Source organism: Nomascus leucogenys, unplaced genomic scaffold, assembly GCF_006542625.1.
Source record: "Nomascus leucogenys isolate Asia unplaced genomic scaffold, Asia_NLE_v1 Super-Scaffold_241, whole genome shotgun sequence".
NCBI lineage: Eukaryota > Metazoa > Chordata > Mammalia > Primates > Hylobatidae > Nomascus > Nomascus leucogenys.
The window spans coordinates 2,909,481-2,922,127 of NW_022095767.1; the positions used below are offsets into that span (position 1 = coordinate 2,909,481).

General features: G+C 49.9%; 1 protein-coding gene and 1 pseudogene across 6 annotated transcripts; one reads left to right on the forward strand and one right to left on the reverse strand.

The window, feature by feature from the left end:
• Positions 1-1,306: 1,306 nt before the first annotated feature.
• On the reverse strand, positions 1,307-8,770 carry LOC100604872 (CD209 antigen). Of its 6 annotated transcripts, none has more exons than XM_003281066.2 (7): positions 8,672-8,770; positions 8,512-8,571; positions 7,664-7,735; positions 7,206-7,292; positions 6,284-6,435; positions 5,453-5,565; positions 1,307-4,587 (listed from the first exon to the last, which is right to left on the reverse strand). In XM_003281066.2, the coding sequence occupies exons 1-7, from the start codon at positions 8,715-8,717 to the stop codon at positions 4,386-4,388; spliced, it is 732 nt and encodes a 243-aa protein (XP_003281114.2). In that variant the 5' UTR covers positions 8,718-8,770; the 3' UTR covers positions 1,307-4,385. The 6 variants fall into 6 exon arrangements, with proteins under 6 accessions (XP_003281114.2, XP_003281112.2, XP_003281113.2 ...); XM_003281064.2 differs by having other exon boundaries at positions 6,999-7,292; positions 8,672-8,740; XM_012509638.2 differs by having other exon boundaries at positions 3,996-4,587; positions 6,861-7,292; positions 8,672-8,717.
• LOC115833534 lies at positions 1,784-3,493 on the forward strand (annotated as a pseudogene).
• Positions 8,771-12,647: the final 3,877 nt, after the last annotated feature.

The following is a 12,647-nucleotide window of genomic DNA, read 5'->3' on the forward strand; positions in this document are numbered from 1 at the left end:
GGCTCCACGTACTCCACAGATAGATTTTCAAAATTCTACTGAAGGATTTCCAAACAGATTTTAAAACAAACTTGACAAGCTCATTATTTGGAATATAATAAAGAGGTTATATGCTTTAGTTGGGAATAAATAGCAAAGCTACAAGTGGGGACAGTAACCTCTTAAGATGGGAAGATGGGGACAGAATGAGCTTTAGTTTTCACTGTAGAGATTGATACGTTTTTGTTCTGTGTGCACACGTGACTTATTCCACAAGTAAATGAAAACCTTTAAAGCCAGAGTAGTTTCAAAAATCATCCAAAAATTGCACAGGAATACCTGAGAACATTCTGATAGAGAAGAGCCATGACCAGGCAGGCCACAGCGGCTCATGCCTATAAACTCAGCACTTGAGAGGATGAGTTGAGCCTGGGAGTTTAAGAACAGCATGGGCAACACAGTGAGACCCCGTATCTACAAAAAAATTTTAAAAAGTAGCTAGATATGGTGGTGCACACGTGTGGTCCCAGCTACTCAGGAGGCTGAGGTGGGAGGATCACTGGAGCCCATGAGGTCAAGGCTGCAGTGAGCCATGATTGCACCACTGCACTTCAGCCTGGGTGACAGAGCAGGACCTTGTCTCACACATAAAAAGACCCATGCCCGGTAGTTATCAAAATATAAGCTTGGCTTGGGTTTCCCCCACTGCAGAGCTTGAGACAAGGATTTGGATATAAGTAGCTTATCTGGCAAGAGATTCCAAGAAGCACCGGCAGGGGCCGGGGAGAATGAAGAGGAGCAGGTAGGGAAAGGAAGGAACCCAATACAAAGGCACCAATGAGCTGAAAAGGGCAATTGGGCCCAATTCCCCCTGGGAGCCTCTGGGAGATGACACAGAACAAGCCTCACAGTTCCTCTGCCTGTTGAAGGTCAACTCTAAGTAAGATGGAATTTAGCTTGCAAGCTGTTTATGAAGGCGCATCTTTGGGGTCAACATCAGTAGAAAGGAAGTGATGTTTGTGGGGTCTTATTTACACCGAAGAAATTCTCTAACACTAGCTTCCTGGAGTTAGCACCACATTCCACAAGTTAAAGGGCTAGGTTCCAAAAGACTGACTCCGCTTCAGATGCCAGATGCAAAGACAGTGCACCCACACTTCTGCCAGGCTGGCAAAAAATTGTGGCTTCCCATAAGTCCATCTCAAGTTCAGTAATTTCCTAGAATGATTTAGAGAACTCAGGAAAACATTTAGCTTATGTTGTTACCGAACTAAATTGGGTCAGTTCCCTGGCTCACAGTGGAAAACCAAACACTGAAGCACTGGAGTTTTGTAGAGAGAAAAATTTATTGCAAGGCAGCCAAGCAAGGACACAGGAGTCTGGCCCAAATCTGTCTCTCCAAGCTGGGGGCTGGGGCAGATCTTATACACAGAGGGTAGTGAGGCATGATATGATTGGATCTTGTAATGAGGGGATGCAGGAGGCTTGATCTGATTGGATCACGCCGTGGAGTGATGCCAGGGCTCAATCTGATTAGATTACAGATTATGCCACATGGTGTCCACTTCCTAAGTCAGTCCCTGTTCCTCGGTCTGAGCACTTAGGTTCCACGTGGATTTGCACACTTGGTTCATCTGGGCATGCCCAGGGTACATAACTTGCAACCTGGGGGTCCACGACAACTGAAAAACAACTCGCCATTTTATTACACAAAGTTGAACCAGATTGGGCTGGATCTGCGGTTACAATGTTTACCAGTTTATTATAAAGGATACAACTAGAGGGGCAGTGCGGGGCCGGCAAGATGGCTGCACCCGAGAAGGTGACATTTCCAGAGAAACCAAGCCACAGAAAGTACAGGGCCGCCCTGAAGAAGGAGAAACGAAAGAAACGCCGGCAGGAACTTGCTCCACTGAGGGATTCAGGACTCTCACAGAAGGAGGAGGACACTTTTATTGAAGAACAACAACTAGAAAAGCTATGGGGAAGAGAGAGGCAAAGATTACATGAGGAGTGGTTGCTGAGAGAGTAGGAGGCACAAGAAGAATTCAGAATAAAGAAGGAAAAGGAAGAGGTGGCTAGAAAACGGCAAGAACAAGAGCGAAAGTTAAAGGAACAATGGGAAGAACAGCAGAGGAAAGAGAGAGAAGAGGAGGAACAGAAACGACAGAAGAAAGAAAAACAGGAAGTTGTCCAGAAGATGCTGGATCAGGCTGAAAATGAGTTGGAAAATGGTGCCACATGGCAAAACCCGGAACCCCCCCTTGGATTTCAGACTCATGGAGAAGGATGAAGTTAATTGTCCTTTCTACAGTAAAACAGGAGCTTGCAGATTTGGAGATAGATGTTCACATAATTTCCCAACATCCGGTCCTACGATTCTTATTAAGAGCATGTTTACAACGTTTGGAATGGAGCAGTGCAGGAGGGATGACTATGACTCCGACGCAAGCCTGGAGTACAGCGAGGAAAAAACCTACCAACAGTTCCTAGATTTCTGTGAGGATGTGCTGCCCGAGTTCAAGAACGGGCAGAGGCTGGGAGAGGCTGGGCGCAGTGGCTCAGGCCTGTAATCCCAGCACTTTGGGAGGACGAGGCGGGTGAATCACGAGGTCAAGAGATTGAGACAATCCTGGCCAACATGTTGAAACCCCATCTCTACCAAAAATACAAGAATTAGCTAGGTGCGGTGGTGCACGCCCAGCTAATTTTTTTACTTTCAGTAGAGTCCCAGTTACTCGGGAGGCTGAGGCAAGAGAATCGCTTGAACCCGGGAGGCAGAGGTTGCAGTGAGCCTAGATCACAGCACTGCACTCCAGCCTGGTGACAGAGCAAGACCCCATCTTTAAAAAAAAAATAATAATTAAAAAATAACACGAGGAGAGTGATTCAGTTCAAGGTCAGTTGCAACTTGGAACCTCACCTGAGGGGCAGTGTATATGTTCAGTACCAGTTGGAAGAATGCCAAGCAGCTCTTTCTCTGTTTAACAGACGATGGTATGTATGCAGGATGACAGCTTCCGTGTGAATTCTGCCCAGTGGCCCGGTGCAAAATGGTGACTTGTGGTTTATTTGAAATACAACAATGTCCAAGAGGAGGACACTGCACTTGCTTCAGGTGTTGAGAAATCCAATAGAGACCTCTGCTTGTCTCCAGATCTGAATGGCTCCTCCTTTGGCAAGAGCTCCAAGAGGAGGGAGAGGATGGGCCACCACGACGAATACTACAGGCTGCGGGGAAGGAGAAACCCTAGTCCAGACCATTCCTACAAAAGAAATGGGGAATCTGAAAGGAAAAGGAAGAAATCTCACGAGCACACGTCAAAGAGCCGGGAGAGGCACAATTCACCAAGTAGAGGAAGAAATAGTGACCGCAGCAGGGGGCCAGTGCAGCCGGAGCCAGAACCGCAGGAGCCATCACAGCCAGAGCCAAAGTTCCTCTAGGTCCCAAAGTCGTGGCAGGAAGAGATCAGGTAGTAGAGACAGAACTGTTCAGAGTCCCAAATCCAAATAAACCTGTTTTATTCTTACAAAAAATAATAGGCCAGGCGCGGTGGCTCACACCTGTAATCCCAGCACTTTGGGAGGCCGAGGCGGGCAGATCATCTGAGGTCGGGAGTTCAAGACCAGCCTGACCAACACGGAGAAACCCTGTCTGTACTAAGAATACAAAAAATTAGCCGGGCCTGGTGGCGCCTGCCTGTAATCCCAGCTACTCGTGAGGCTGAGGCAGGAGAATCACTTGAACCCGAGAGGCGGAGGTTGCAGTGAGCCAAGATCGCGCCATGACACTCCCGCCTGAGCAACAAGAGTGAAACTCCATCTGGAAAAACAGTAATAATAATAATAAAATAAAGAATACAACTTAGAAACAGCCAAATGGAAGCCATGTATAAGACAAAGGAAGATGTGGGGGTGGAAGGGGTTGCGTGGAGCCTCCATGCCCTCTCTGGGTGCCATTGGTAGACTGGGGAATTAATTCCCTGCTGCTTCCAGCCTGCAAAATGAGCTCTTGTAACCAGTAAGTCCCCAGTCAAAGGGGCGCAGGAGGTGGTAGGTGGAAGTTGAACAGATGGTAGGTTTGCATGTATGAGATAACGCCCCAGGGGACATAGCAGCTACACATGGCAACCCAAATATCCTAATCTCCAAAAGGAAGAGAAGGTGAATTCTTGGAACACAAGTCCACCCCCAAAGGCATCCCACACCAGCTCACTCATAAAGCTCCAAGGATGGGCCAGAAAAACAAGCTCTACACCAGGGGAACGTGGAGGCATGACAAGAAGGACAGAATGGGACCCAGCCTTCTAAAGGAGGAAGAATCTGGTGGAGAACAGTCCCAGAGATTTTGTGAAGGTCGAAGGATGGAGAGAAGGAACTGTAGCTTAAAAGTGGGTGAAGTTCTGCTACGCAGGAGGGGGGTTTCGGGTGGCAGGGGCTGGAGAAAGAAACTGTTCTTCATCCCTGGAGCAGGAGGCTGCGGACTTCTTGCAGATCCAGAATTTGGCAAGATTACATTTGTCATCATTCCAGCCATTGCCACTAAATTCCGCGCAGTCTTCCTCCCCAATGTTGTTGGGCTCTCCTCTGTTCCAATACTGCTTGAAGCTGCAAAGCCCATGCGGAATGTGAGCCTCTGTCCCCCTCAGCTACATGAGCTGTGTTTCTACCTTCTGTCATCTTGACGCCTTAACATCTGCCCTGCGTGTGTATGCTGGACTTGAATCCCTCTGCATACCTGATAATATGCCTCACTCACGATGCCTTGAGTTCCTGCCTCTCTTCTCACAACCTGTCCTTGGGTGGACTCCACCTATTGAGGGTGTGATTTTCAAATACGAACCAACCAATCTGGAGTCCACACCCCCGGCCACCTGCCTTACTGGGCTCTTGTACTCCAAGCCACTATCCTGTGCTAATCACCGCAAGGCCAGGTGTCAGACAGCGAGGGGCAGCCCCTGTGCCCCAGAGCCCAAAAAATGCTTCATAATTCCCAATCCTAAGCCTGTTCACCTGGCCTTGACCTTTCCTTTCCATAGAAACCATAATAAAGGCTCTGGCCCACAGTCCCCCCTCCCCACCACTCTGCCTCATAACAGACCCTGGTGCTTCCCCAGGTGGCCCCCAGCTGTATGTGTCCTCTCTCTAGGGATCTGTGTATATGAGAAGCTACTCACAATGGCAGGGGTCTCCTGAGCTGGTGGCCTTACTGGACCTCAGACTTCCTATTAATACACTATATTTTAACACACCTCTCCGGTGGCAGGCTCCGCCTGCAGCTCTGCTGGTGGAATTCTAGGCACCTGCCATGCTCTCTGGAGGTGGGTGTGAAGACCACCTTCCTCAACTCAGTAAAACCCCCAGATTCTTGGGTCTAGGGTGTCAGGGAGTTGGGGAGGGTCCCCAGGGAAAGTTCAAGTCAGAGTTTCACAATTCCAGCCCCAGTGGATAGGGTGCCCCTTCTGAGATCTACCTGGGCGACAGAGGGGAGCCGTCCACCCATTGCCACGTGCCTTCCTGATTTAGGTCTGAAAGTCCCATCCAGGTGAAGCGGTTACTTCTGGAAGACTGCAGCTGTAGGAAGTTCTGGAGGGTAGAGGAGGAGTCAGGAGGGAGCTCTGCTTCCCATTTTCCAGGCTCTGTCTCCCCATCTCTTGGCAGGAAGTTCTGCTTGTAGGCTGACCTACAGCCTTCTGGTGTACTAGGTCCTGAGACCCTCGTGTCTGAGTCCCCCTCACATGTGTATCCCACGGCACATGTGTCCTGACGTGCACACATCCATGCACAGCTGGCCTCTCCTCACACACTCCCACTAATACTGCATGTTTATCCATTTCACATGTACTGTGCATGTCCACACGCATTTACTCATAACTGGGCTTAATGTATTGGAGCCAGATTCATTCCCTAATTGCTGGTCGTGCACATCTCCTTTCAGCTCTGCACTGAGTGACATCACATCGACAGCTTGAAATCAGCCACCATGGGAATATTTACACCAGGGAAATTGGCAAACACGAGACACATCAGGACTTCTTCCCCCAGAGAGCTGGTTGTTAACCGCTTGCAGCATGCCACAGGGGTTTGCTTACATTTGATGTTTTTTTCCGGAGCATTCACACATGTTCAGATTCGGTTTGTATCTGCTCTAAGGGTACTTGAGAATCCTTCATTCATATCCTTCTCCTCCCATCTTTCCAAGTGGAGCAAAGCCTCTCTTTTGCAAAATCCTCTCTGAGCACCTCCTCCCCGGTTGGCCAGAAGCCATGCCCCAGGCCAGGACGGGGACCCCCACCAGGTGTACCTGCTCCTCAGCACTTTTGATTACGACGAGCTGGGCCCCCACTTCCTGGCAGGCGGTGATGGAGTCGTGCCAGTCCCTCTGGGAGTTAGACATGAAGTAACAGTTTCCCTGGAAGAATGTCCATTCCCAGGGACAGGGGCGGCACAGGCGTTCTGTTGGGGGAGGCTGGTCAGGGCTGGGCTTAGATTAGGTCGTCCATATTCCTGTATCTGCCCAGCCTTCAAGGTCTTGAGAATCAGGTTCCTTCCTTGACTGTCCACGCTGGGTGGACCATTCCCCTTCCCACTTCCTGAGACCCTCCCCCATCCCCATGAGAACCCGGGAGTCCTGGCCCCATCTCCTCCAGACTAGGAGAAGTCAGGGCTTTAGAACTCAGGACAGAAGGCAGGAGACTGGCTTAACTGAGTGCCTACTGTGTACCCAGCCCACTGGGAACACTGAGTGCAATGATCACAGTTACCCTGTGTTCTCATGTCACAGATGAAGAAACTCGCTCAGGCAGGGTCAGTGACTCAAGCAAACTCACACCACACAATGACCATCTCAGGCCCAAGGAGCCCTGGTTCCAGGAACTCACCCACTGCAGCCTTCAGCCGGGTCAGCTCCTGGTAGATCTCCTGCTGCTGAGATTTCTCTGGAAGCTCACCCACTGCAGCCTTCAGCTGGGTCAGCTCCTGGTAGATCTCCTGCTGCTTAGATTTCTCTGGAAGCTCACCCACTGCAGCCTTCAGCCGGGTCAGCTCCTGGTAGATCTCCTGCTGCTTAGATTTCTCTGGAAGCTCACCCACTGCAGCCTTCAGCCGGGTCAGCTCCTGGTAGATCTCCTGCTGCTTAGATTTCTCTGGAAGCTCACCCACTGCAGCCTTTAGCTGGGTCAGCTCCTGGTAGATCTCCTGCAGCTTGGATTTCTCTGAGAGCTCACCCACTGCAGCTTTAAGCTGGGTCAGGTTCTGGTAGATCGCGTCTTGCTTGGATTGTTCCTGACTTATGGAGCTGGGAAACTTGGACACTGGGCCAAAAAAAAAATAAGGAACTGCAATTACTAAACACCTACTGTGTGCCAAGCCCTGAACTGAGCCCCATAGGGACATCATTTGTGAGAGCCAAGGTCTCGGTTAATCCCCTTTGAAGATGAGGAAAACTGACACCCAGAGAAAGCAGCACAGAAGGCCAAGGAGAACCAGGTTCTTCCCCTCCTCCTCCTCCCTCTCCTGTCCTGCCCTAGAGTGGGGAGGGGCAGTGGGAGAGGCCCCTACAGACCCCCAGGGACAACATCTTGGCTCTCAGTCCCACCTCCCTCCCAGACCCGGCAGCCCCAGGTTGTGTCCACAGCCAAAAGCCAGGCCTGGGGACCCCAGACTGTCAGAACCTGCCCCTGACCTTGGATAAGGAGCCCAGCCAAGAGCGTGAAGGAGAGGAGTTGCAGCACCAGGGCGCCATGGCCAAGACACCCTGAGAGAGGATACATGCGTCAGCCTGCCAGTGTCCCCACCTGAGCCTGGCCCAGGGAGAGCAGACCCAGGAACCCCAGCCCCAGCCCCCTCCACTCCAACACCTGGGAATCCAGGCCCTAGCTCTAACCTCCCCAGGACCCAGGAATCCAGGCCCCAGCCTCTACATTCCCAGGTCCTTGGAACCCAGGCACCCAGCCCCCACCTCCCCAGGACCCAGGAACCCAGGACCCAGCCTCCCCCTCCCCAGGTCCCAGTAACCCAGGTACCTGCTCCCACCTCCCCAAGACCCAAGAATCTGGGTCCCAGCCCTACATCCCCAGGTCCCGGAACCCAGGCCCAAGTCCCCACCTCCCCAGACCCAGGAGTCCAGGCCCAGCCCCTACCTCCCCAGTAACCCAGTTACCTGCTCCCACCTCCCCAAGACCCAAGAATCTGGGTCCCAGCCCCTACATCCCCAGGTCCCAGGAACCCAGGCCCAAGTCCCCACCTCCCCATGACCCAGGAGTCCAGGCCCAGGCCCCTACCTCCCCAGGACCCAGGAACCCAGGCTTCAACTTCTACCTCCCCAGAACCCAGAAGTCTTGGCCCCAGCCTCCACCTTCCCAGGAACCAGGAATTCAGGCCCCAAACTCAACCTCCTCAGGTCCCAGGAGTCCAGGCCCCCAGCCCCACATCCCCAGGACCCAAGAGTCCAGGCCCCAGCGTCCAGCTCCTCAAGACCCAGGAGTCCAGGAGTCTCTCGTCTCTCCTCCCAAGCTGCTAACTCCTCTCTACCTGCTAAGCTCTTGTAGCCTCGAGTCTGTCGGAATCCAAGGCCTCTCAGCTGTTCTTCCTCTGAATGGATAGATGTGAAATCAGAGCCTGGGCAGGCTGAGGCCATGGCTGGCCATCCCTTCCCCCTTCCCAGAATCCCAGTGTCCCAACCCAGCCTCACCCAGGAGGCCCAGCTGCTGCACACTTGGTTCCTTGGAGTCACTCATGTCGCCCTACTCTCCCCCAGTGTCCAGAACTCCTGGGGGCCGCAGCTTTTATTTCCCACCCTGTGATCTTTACTTCCTAAATCTAGTCTCCCACAGGAAGAGAAACAGGAAGTTGGGTAGGGATCTGTCACCCAAAAGGCTAGTGGAAGGGATCAGAGCATGAGATGGGCTGGATCTTTCAAGAATTTCAGGGAGGGGGTGGGGGACGGTCTGAGGTTGACAGGGAGAAGGACTCATCCACTCATGGATGGCTGAGCAGTGGGATGCTTTTAACGAAATCTGATAAATTGCAAGAGAAAGCTACTGTGTTACACCCCCTCCACCTACAGCAAGGGTGGGCAGGTAGCACCCCCAATTCCTGGAAGCACTGTCCCCTGTGACCTCCTGGCTTTCCTGCTGTGAGCTGCTGCTGTCCTCATTTTTGGGAATTCCTGCTGACTTTGAGAGTTGGGGCAGAATCATAATTGCTTGTTTATTTAATGCCTAGGGTAGTCAGGTACTTTTCCAACAGCTTTATAAACTCATTCATTTAATGTTCCTACCCTTCAGTAGATCATGTGACCTCCATTATACAGATGGGGAAACTGAGGAGGCACTGCAAGGTTAGCTAATTGGCCCAAGGTCACACAGCTGGTAAATGGTGGGGCTGAGACTTGAACCCAGTCTGCCTCCACAGTGCATGCTGTTAACCAAGGAGTGAAATAGTATCAAAGAAGGAAGAAAAGATCCATAGCAGCTTTATTTAGAATGCTCTGAAATTGGAACAACCCCATGCCCACCAGCAGGTGAATGATAAAAAAATATAATGGCATATTCAAAGATTGGAATACTATACAGCAACGAAAAAGCAAAGTACTGATACATTTAATAACATAGATAAATCTCACAAAACAGTAGAAGGACCCAGACAGAGTGAGTACACACTGTAAGATTTGATTTTATGTGAATTTTGAGAACAGGCAGAACTAACCTTTGAAGGAGACTCAGAATGGGAATTATCAGGAAGGAGCAGGTGGAGATTGACAGTGGGGTTTCTGTATGCTGGAAATATTCTATATTTTGATCATAGAGATGTGCATTTACCACGTGTTAAATCTCAATTTAAAGATGGAAAATACATACATGTATCATAATCAAATAGTGGTTTTTGACCTGATCTTTACTTTGTATTCTTTTTAAAAATTTTTTAATTTTAGAATAATTTTGGGTTTATAGCAAAGTTGCAAATGTAGGAAAGAGATTTCCCATATATAATCCCTCACCTAGGGATCCCTAATGTGAACCCAGTTTCTCCTAATGGTAACATTTCACATGGTAATGAGGTAGGAAACTGGCAGAACTTTTTTCTGGCCACAACCCTGCAGACCCATACAGAATCTTGTCCAGATCAGATGATGTGAAGAAACCAGCAGGAACCAGCAGATAGCAACAAAAGCAATCCCTGGCTGCCTCATTGCTCGTGGGCATAAGATACTCCCACCAGTGCCATGACTGTTTACCAATGCCATGGCAACGACCCAGAAGTTCCCACCTGTTTCCATGGAAACAACCTGGACATCATTGCCCTTTTCCTAAAAACTTCTAAAGAACCCGCCCCTCAATTTGCATTGACCCACCCCTTAACTGACATATAACTGAAAGCGAGTTGACATGAGCATAACTACAGTTGCCAAGAGCTTGTATGTTGTTGACTCTGGGTGCACTGCCTATGAGTTAGCCCTGCTTCACAAGGAGCAGTATCATTACATAAAAAATATCTGTCTAAGGCCAGGTATGGTGGCTCACACCTGTAATAACACTTTGGGAGGCCGAGGTGGGCAGATCACAAGGTCAGGAGTTCAAGACCCTCCTGGCTACATGGTGAAACCCCATCTCTTTTAAAAATACCAAAAAATTAGCCAGGCGACGTGGCACATGTCTGTAGTCCCAGCTACTCAGGGGGCTGAGGTGGAAGAATTGCTTGAACCTGGGAGGCAGAGGTTGCAGTGAGCCGAGATTGTGACACTGCACTCCAGCCTGGGCAAGAGAGTGAGACTCCATCTCAAAAACAAACAAACAAATAAACAAACAAACAAAAAACAGTGGCTCACGCCTGTAATCCCAGCACTTTGGGAGGCTGAGGCGGGCAGATCACCTGAGGTCAGGAGTTCGAGACCAGCCTGAGCAACATGGTAAAACCCTGTCTCTACTAAAAATACAAAATTAGCCAGGCATGGTGTCTGATGCCTGTAATCCCAGCTACTCGGGAGGCTGAGGCAGGAGAATCACTTGAACCTGGGAGGTGGAGGTTGCAGTGAGCCAAGATTGCAATACTGCACTCCAGCCTGGGGGACAGAGTGAGACTCCATGTCAAAAACAAACAAACAAACAAAAGGTGGCTCATGCCTGTAATCCCAGCACTTTGGGAGGCCAAGGCAGGCAGATTACCTGAGGTCAGGAGTTCAAGACTAGTCTGACCAACATGGAGAAACCCTGTCTCTACTAAAAATACAAAATTAGCCAGTCATGGTGGCTGATGCCTGTAATCTCAGCTACTCAGGAGGCTGAGGCAGGAGAATCGCTTGAACCTGGGAGGCAGAGGTTGCGGTGAGCCAAGATCATGCCATTGCCTTCCAGCCTGGACAACAAGAGTGAAACTCTGTCTCAAAAAAAAAAAAAAAAAATCTCTGTCTAACATCACTGGCTCACCCTTGAATTCTTTCTAGAGCGAAGCCAAGAACCCTCCCCGGCTAAGCCCCAATTTTGGGGTTCACCTGTCCTGCAACATTTGGTGACCATGAAGGGACAACGACAGTGAGCAAGAGGCAGTGACTGTGCAGCACTGCCGATGGTGATCAGCAGTGAGACAGTGAGACACTGGGGATCACTGAAGAATTAGTAAGACAGCAGAGACAGTGGCAATTGGTGATTGGCAGAGAGGTGAAACAGCAAGGGATGGCAAGACAGCAAGATGGCAACTGGTAAGGTGGCAAGAGGTGCCCATCGGTGATAGGTCAGTGGGACAGAGAGGTGGTGATCAGAGACTGGTGGAGTGGTGGCAAAGAAAGAAAGACAGAGAGGTGGTGTATTAGTCTGTTTTCATGCTGCTGTTAAAGACGTACCTGAAACTGGGCAATTTGTAAGAAAAAGAGGTGCCTTTTGGCAGTAACCGCCATCTTCCAGTAATTTGCCAAAATGACGAACGCAGAGGGAAAGAGGAGAGGCACCCAATATATGTTCTCTAGGCCTTTTAGAAAGCATGGAGTTGTTCCTTTGGCCACGTATATGCGAATCTGTAACAAAGGTGATATTGTAGACATCAAGGGAATGGGTACTGTTCAAAAAGGAATGGCCCACAAGGGTTACCATGGCAAAACTGGAAGAGTCTACAATGTTACCCAGCATGCTGTTGGCATTGCTGTAAACAAGCAAGTTAAGGGCAAGATTCATGCCGAGAGAATTAATGTGTGTATTGAGCGCATTAAGCACGCTAAGAGCTGAGATAGCTTCCAGAAATGTGTGAAGGAAAATAATCAGAAACAGAAAGAAGCCAAAGAGAAAGGTACTTGGGTTCAACTGAAGCACCAGCCTGCTCCACCCAGAGAAGCATGCTTTGTGAGAACCAATGGGAAGGAGGCTGAGCTGCTGGAAACTCTTCCCTATGAATTCATGGCATCAGAGGTGTTAAAAAAATAAAAGACCTCTGGATTGTAAAAAAAAAAAAGAAAAGGAAGGAAAGAAAGAAAGAAAAAGAGGTTTAATGGGCAGTTCCGTATGGCTAGGGAGGCCTCACAATCACGGTGGAAGGCAAAAGGTAAGTCTTACATCGCAGCAGACAAGAGCGAATGAGACAGCCAAGCGAAAGGGGTTTCCCCTTATAAAACCATCAGGTCTCATGAGACTGACTCACTACCATGAAAACAGTGTGGAAGAAACTGCCCCCATGATTCA